We start from the raw sequence: 7,372 nt of genomic DNA on the forward strand, positions 1-7,372 counted from the left end.
CTGCGTAACTCATGTGACTTCCATTAGAAGGAAAGCACTGAATGTTTGTTCTCTGTGAAAAAACATACACAATCTAATACATGTATAAAACTAGTACAAAGAGCTTTTTTTTGGTAGATAAATGCATAACTCGGTTCAGAAAATAAAACCGAAGGATGGGTTGGGGAACAAGGAATAATGGAGAGTAAAAACTTTGAACTTTGTGTACTGGATCCCCTCTTAACCTCTGGTGAGTTCATATTGACATCCGTGTGTGACCCCGCCCTGCCCTCTCCATGCAGTTCAATGTGCTGACCTGCCAGCATATTATAACTGACAGTTAAGACCTTGATGGATGTAGTGCCTCGTGTCTGTAGAGAGCAGTTGGGTGCTGTGATCAGTAGGGTGCTGTATTGACACGGGGGGGGTGTTGCTGTGATCAGTAGGGTGCTGTATTGACACGGGAGGGGGGGGTTGCTGTGATCAATAGTTTGATGTATTGACGCTGGGGGTGTTGACGCTGGGGGGGTTGCTGTGATCAGTAGGGTGCTGTATTTACACTGGGGGGGTTGCTGTGATCAGTAGGGTGCTGTATTGACGCTGGGGGGGTTGCTGTGATCAGTAGGCTGCTGTATTTACACTGGGGGGGTTGCTGTGATCAGTAGGGTGCTGTATTGACGCTGGGGGGGTTGCTGTGATCAGTAGGGTGCTGTATTGACGCTGGGGGGGTTGCTGTGATCAGTAGGCTGCTGTATTGACACAGTGGGGGGGTGGTTGTGATCATTAGGGTGCTGTATTGACGCTGGGGGGGTTGCTGTGATCAGTAGGGTGCTGTATTGACACAGTGGGGGGGTGGTTGCTGTGATCAGTAGGGTGCTGTATTGACGCTGGGGGGGTTGCTGTGATCAGTAGGGTGCTGTATTTACACTGGGGGGGTTGCTGTGATCAGTAGGCTGCTGTATTGACGCTGGGGGGGTTGCTGTGATCAGTAGGCTGCTGTATTGACACAGTGGGGGGGTGGTTGTGATCATTAGGGTGCTGTATTGACGCTGGGGGGGTTGCTGTGATCAGTAGGGTGCTGTATTGACACAGTGGGGGGGTGGTTGCTGTGATCAGTAGGGTGCTGTATTGACGCTGGGGGGGTTGCTGTGATCAGTAGGCTGCTGTATTGACGCTGGGGGGGTTGCTGTGATCAGTAGGCTGCTGTATTGACACAGTGGGGGGGTGGTTGTGATCATTAGGGTGCTGTATTGACGCTGGGGGGGTTGCTGTGATCAGTAGGGTGCTGTATTGACGCTGGGGGGGTTGCTGTGATCAGTAGGGTGCTGTATTGACACAGTGGGGGGGTTGCTGTGATCAGTAGGGTGCTGTATTGACGCTGGGGGGGTTGCTGTGATCAGTAGGGTGCTGTATTGACGCTGGGGGGGTTGCTGTGATCAGTAGGGTGCTGTATTGACACAGTGGGGGGGTGGGGGTTGCTGTGATCAGTAGGGTGCTGTATTGACGCTGGGGGGGTTGCTGTGATCAGTAGGGTGCTGTATTGACACAGTGGGGGGGTGGTTGTGATCATTAGGGTGCTGTATTGACGCTGGGGGGGTTGCTGTGATCAGTAGGGTGCTGTATTGACACGGGGGGGGGGGTTGGGTTGCTGTGATCAGTAGGGTGCTGTATTGACGCTGGGGGGTTGCTGTGATTCTTTGCAGACATGGATATGGGACTGAAGAAGGACTCCATGGTGCCCCCTGATGGCAGCAGTCTTGAGGCCCTTCTGAAGACAGATCCCCTGGACAAGCGCAGCCTGCCGGACCCCCGGCTCCTGAGCGACGAGGACAGCCTGTCTGAGTTCCCTGGAGCAAACTCACGCACCAGGAAGGTACGGCACAGAGACGCCCTGCCGCCCCATGTGGGGCGAGGGTAAAAAACAACGAGCACAACAACCAGCCTTCCCCAGGCCTGCGAGTCCAGCATAAACATTCATTACATGTGAACCAGTCAGCCATAACTTCAAACGATGGGTCACAGCTCCCAGGTGAAACTACAAGAATCTGTGACTGTTAAACACTCAAGAGGGATACATTTAAAATACTAAAAGAAACTGAAGACAGATGTTTCGACTAGAGGTCTTTCTCAGGGTCTTCAGAATAGTTAGATCTCTTGTGTGTCTCTGTGTGTGTATAGCTAGATCTCTGTGTGTATACAGTTAGATGTCTTGTGTGTGTCTGTGTATAGCTAGATCTCTTGTGTGTCTGTGTGTACATTTAGATCTCTTGTGTGTGTCTGTGTGTGTACATTTAGATCTCTGTGTACATTTAGATCTCTTCTGTGTGTCTCTGTGTGTACATTTAGATCTCTTGTGTGTGTACAGCTAGATCGCTTGTGTCTCTGTGTACAGTTAAATCTCATGTGTGCGTCTCTGTGTATAGCTAGATCTTGTGTATGTGTAGCTGCATTTACACCGTGCTTCCTCCTTATGCTGTGTATTGAGCTTACAATACTGGCCATAATAATAATAAAAACACTTTGGTTAGCTGTAACTAATGTGAGGTCACAGGGTTTAAAAAAATATATATATATAAAAATCGCCAGATGTGATGAAGAAAGGTATACAGTAGAGTGTAAAAGTCTCAAAACAACATACGATTTACAGAAAGACTAGAGCTGTGGATTACATTGCCCATGCTTTCCCGCTCAGACCCCATGCTTCCTAATCGGTATTCCTGAGTAGAAAATCGTCTGTTTTAAATATATGCTAGATATTTTAATGAACAGTCTCTCCCACAAGTGCTGTGGTCCCCAGTTATTATCCCCTAACTACTTCTGCAAGATGACAGGGTGTGGCAGAGTGGTTAACAGTGTGCAGGTGATCAATGAACAGACAGGCAATTACAATCCAGGTGCAAAGTTTGTTTAATGAGCTTTTTTTGTGTCCAGTTCCTGACGGCAAAACAAACAGTAAATAATAATGATGTTGAGTAATACAGCAGCATGTATTACTTAAGTTATAATCCCCGGGTTTGCCCTGCAAATAACAGTCCTGTTTTTATTATACACCCACACAAAACACAAATCGTTAGTGCTAGTGGTGTAAACACAGTTATTTTTGGTGCAGTGCACTGCTGTTCCAGGTTTGTTCTGGCCTCTGGCGACAGCTCCAGAACATGTTAGCTGCCTAGTGAAGCAAACAACAAAGAGACAGGACAAACAAACACTCACGATACGGATACACAAAACGCAGGAACTTCCGGGTCACTTCTCATAAACCAAAACGAAGGAACAGATAACATCGACCCCTATTTATACCGTCACTCATGACCCTGTGGCAACTCTATCTCTACAAAGTGAATCTAGACAACAAGGAGAATGCATTAGTTACAGTAACTGCTGTTTTAATAGTGCCAGTAGGACAGTGCTCAGTGAGAGTGGATTGGGACTGCGGCATCACAGGCTGTGTCTAGTATTAGTTTACTGTGTTCAGGAGTGCTTTATAATTAGGGTTTGAGTTATTTTCTTGTTTGTTTAGTTCAGGGGGTGTATTTGTAGGTGTGGGTAGTTTTGGTGTGTTTCCAATGCATTGTATTTGTAGATGTACTGCTAGTTTGTTGGTGTGTTTTGTGGGTACTATTGTGGACAGTTAATATTCTTAAAACAATAACCACGTGCTATTGTAATGTACAAACCCATTTTCAATATCGCTCTCTGAAAACAATGTCGGATTTACACGTTACAAGAAGCCAAAAATAGACCACATTCCAGACTGTTCACAGTTCATAAATCGTGTTTGTTCAACATGAGCGAATGATTCAGCACTGGGAATCTCTTAAAGAGGGTATTTATTATGCATGCTCCGAGGGGCAGGTGTCCAGCCATTAGAGGGGCCAAGAACTAATGTTTACAGCCAGCTTTTATACTTTTCAAACACAGATGGTTTGAATTTCATGCTCCGATTGGCTAGTTTGTGCCTGAATGGGCTTGAACCTTGATTGGTCGCTCCCCCCTTCCTCTGTCTGATTTGTTCATTATCATAATCTGGAAAGGGGAAACTTAAAACGTGCATAACTTTTGCTAAATAATTCTGAATTCCCGTTATTTTTACCATAAGAAATTACATTTCTTTAGACAAGTATGTCGGGTTGCGATTTTGGTTACACGTCGCAAACAGTTTAATTCTTAGGAATTTATTGCATGGGTTATTCTGTGCTTGTCAGGCGGTTTAAGTATAAAAACGCTTGCATCTTGTACTCGTAGTGGTTTTAAATCAATAGGACGTGAAATGTGTCTTCAGGCTCTTGTTTTCTTTAAGCTAATTTTTCAAGTGGTTATTTTTCTCTTTCTTTCAGACTCTGTGTTAAACCCCCTTTCTCTCACTAGACTGGGTAATTCAATCGCAGAGATGGGTTTCATTAGCCATTTGTTTCCTGAGTGGCGGGTGTATTTGAGGTGTTAGCTCAATCGTAATCTCCAGGCAAAGCTAGACACATTGGGTTAAAGATTTAATTCAGTTTAGTTCTGTTTTCTGTTAATCTAAAATATCAGCGACATTTGCAATGTTTTTATATGAAAGTCGATATGACCTACAGTTTCCAATGCGTTGTGTTTGGTGGTGTGTTTGCAATGCATTGTGTTGGACTGGATGCGCAACGCTTGTGTGAACTCGCTGATCGCCCGGCTGTTTCAGAGAATCCTGGAGCCCGAGGACTTCCTTGATGACCTGGATGATGAGGATTACGAAGAGGACACCCCCAAACGACGAGGGAAAGGCAAGGGCAAGGTGAGAGTATCCCACAACTCTCTCAATACGTCTGAGTCTCCAAGTGCACCAGGGTCCGTCCCACTGCAACACTGCATAGACCACACACGCTGCTTCATACATCCACCAAGGGTCCGTCCCACTGCAACACTGCATAGACCACATGTGGTGCTTCATACATCCACCAAGGGGCCCTCCCGTATTCTTGTCATTTTCTGAAAGCATGTGGTTTTCAGTATAAATAGTGAACAGACGTACTTTTTGGGGGACTTGAAATCAAATATAATTTACCTTAAAATGACTTGCTGCCTCTATCGATAGATGCGTTGCTATGAAACATTTGTAAAGTAATACCTGCGTTCTGCATACGGACAGTGATCAACATAGAATAAAAAATAGCTTTTAAGACACACAGAAAAATAATATATTTTTTACCACTTTGGAAATCCATGAGCCAATTAAGTTATAGATTATCATCCTAAACCAGTCAAAAGCACCTATTTTCACTTATGGTGTGTAATTCCATTTTGAAAACATAGGGCCTGCTTCTGATTCGGCATTTCTGTGTACGCTTTTGGGGGGGGGGGGGTCTCTTGAAAGAGCGTGCTGTGTAGGCTTGCTGTAACATGATCATTGTGGACGGCCCCTAACAGCAGTGTTGCCAGGGGGACAGGTTAATGGTTACACTCAGGTGTGCCAGCTTAAGGCTGCTGTTGCTTTCTGTTAGTGGGAGCTTTGTGATTTGTGTCTGTCCATGTTGTATTACAACAGGATTTGGAATCCCAATTGAATGGGGTCGTATTTGAGGGGTAATGGCATTGCTGTTGAATGTTCCTCTACACTAATGGAACTGAGTCAGTAAGTTAACTTGTATGAAATAGTACACAGAAAGAGTTTACTTTCTGAGAGCTTGGGTGTACCAGGCAGCTGGTTTCATTTAGTGTCTTATTAACCGTGCTTTATTTGCAGTTCTGTATTTGAGTAACATATTAACCTCCATAAAAACAAAGGGAGAGCAGAGCTTGTAGCTGCATGTTGTGTTGCATAGAGCCGGCGATTCAATGTCTAACGGTGGTTCTCGTGCAGGGCAGAGGCGTGGGCAGCGCCCGGAAGAAGCTGGACGCAATCGAGGATCGAGACAAACCCTACGCCTGTGACAGTGAGTAACCGCGGAGAGCCCTCTGCAGCACCAGGGCTAGAGACCAGAGCGAGCTTACACTGTCTGTGCTGACGCGGGATTACATTCATCCACGCACACACAGGGCCGCATGGGATAACATGGGAACTTGAGAGTCATAGCGCTGCTAGAGAACTCGCCTTTCACTGCTGGAGCATTTCACAGAGCTGCAGTTAGACAAGTTCAGGGCCATTGAAATTTAACTGAGGATTAAATAGCTCTTTCAACACTCCACTCTCCACCCTGCAGAGCGCTCCAGCAGTATAGGAAAGAGAACTCCACTCTCCACACTGCAGAGCGCTCTAGCAGTATAGGAAAGAGAACCCCACTCTCCACACTGCAGAGCGCTCTAGCAGTATAGGAAAGAGAACTCCACTCTCCACACTGCAGAGCGCTCTAGCAGTATAGGAAAGAGAACTCCACTCTCCACACTGCAGAGCGCTCTAGCAGTATAGGAAAGAGAACTCCACTCTCCACACTGCAGAGCGCTCTAGCAGTATAGGAAAGAGAACCCCACTCTCCACATTGCAGAACGCTCTAGCAGTATAGGAAAGAGAACTCCACTCTCCACACTGCAGAGCGCTCTAGCAGTATAGGAAAGAGAACTCCACTCTCCACACTGCAGAGCGCTCTAGCAGTATAGGAAAGAGAACTCCACTCTCCACACTGCAGAGCGCTCTAGCAGTATAGGAAAGAGAACTCCACTCTCCACACTGCAGAGCGCTCTAGCAGTATAGGAAAGAGAACTCCACTCTCCACACTGCAGAGCGCTCTAGCAGTATAGGAAAGAGAACTCCACTCTCCACACTGCAGAGCGCTCTAGCAGTATAGGAAAGAGAACTCCACTCTCCACACTGCAGAGCGCTCTAGCAGTATAGGAAAGAGAACTCCACTCTCCACACTGCAGAGCGCTCTAGCAGTATAGGAAAGAGAACTCCACTCTCCACACTGCAGAGCGCTCTAGCAGTATAGGAAAGAGAACTCCACTCTCCACACTGCAGAGCGCTCTAGCAGTATAGGAAAGAGAACTCCACTCTCCACACTGCAGAGCGCTCTAGCAGTATAGGAAAGAGAACTCCACTCTCCACACTGCAGAGCGCTCTAGCAGTATAGGAAAGAGAACTCCACTCTCCACACTGCAGAGCGCTCTAGCAGTATAGGAAAGAGAACTCCACTCTCCACACTGCAGAGCGCTCTAGCAGTATAGGAAAGAGAACTCCACTCTCCACACTGCAGAGCGCTCCAGCAGTATAGGAAAGAGAACTCCACTGTCCACACTGCAGAGCGCTCTAGCAGTATAGGAAAGAGAACTCCTCTCCACCCTGCAGAGCGCTCTAGCAGTATAGGAAAGAGAACTCCACTCTCCACACTGCAGAGCGCTCTAGCGGTATAGGAAAGAGAACGCATTAGTTTTATGACTGACCCAACGAAGGCATGTAAATATTTTGATATTCCCAAAAGTACAAAGA

The 7,372-nt window shown here is 46.5% G+C and overlaps 1 protein-coding gene across 1 annotated transcript; it reads left to right on the forward strand.

Moving 5' to 3' along the window:
• Nucleotides 1-1,685: 1,685 nt before the first annotated feature.
• On the forward strand, nucleotides 1,686-5,894 carry LOC121310015 (zinc finger protein ubi-d4-like). Its single transcript, XM_041243195.1, has 3 exons — nucleotides 1,686-1,852; nucleotides 4,655-4,747; nucleotides 5,813-5,894. Exons 1-3 carry the CDS (start codon nucleotides 1,691-1,693, stop codon nucleotides 5,891-5,893), a joined length of 336 nt encoding a protein of 111 aa, XP_041099129.1. The 5' UTR covers nucleotides 1,686-1,690; the 3' UTR covers nucleotide 5,894.
• Nucleotides 5,895-7,372: the final 1,478 nt, after the last annotated feature.

The sequence above is a fragment of the Polyodon spathula genome, unplaced genomic scaffold (genome assembly GCF_017654505.1).
Source record: "Polyodon spathula isolate WHYD16114869_AA unplaced genomic scaffold, ASM1765450v1 scaffolds_1666, whole genome shotgun sequence".
Taxonomy (NCBI): domain Eukaryota; kingdom Metazoa; phylum Chordata; class Actinopteri; order Acipenseriformes; family Polyodontidae; genus Polyodon; species Polyodon spathula.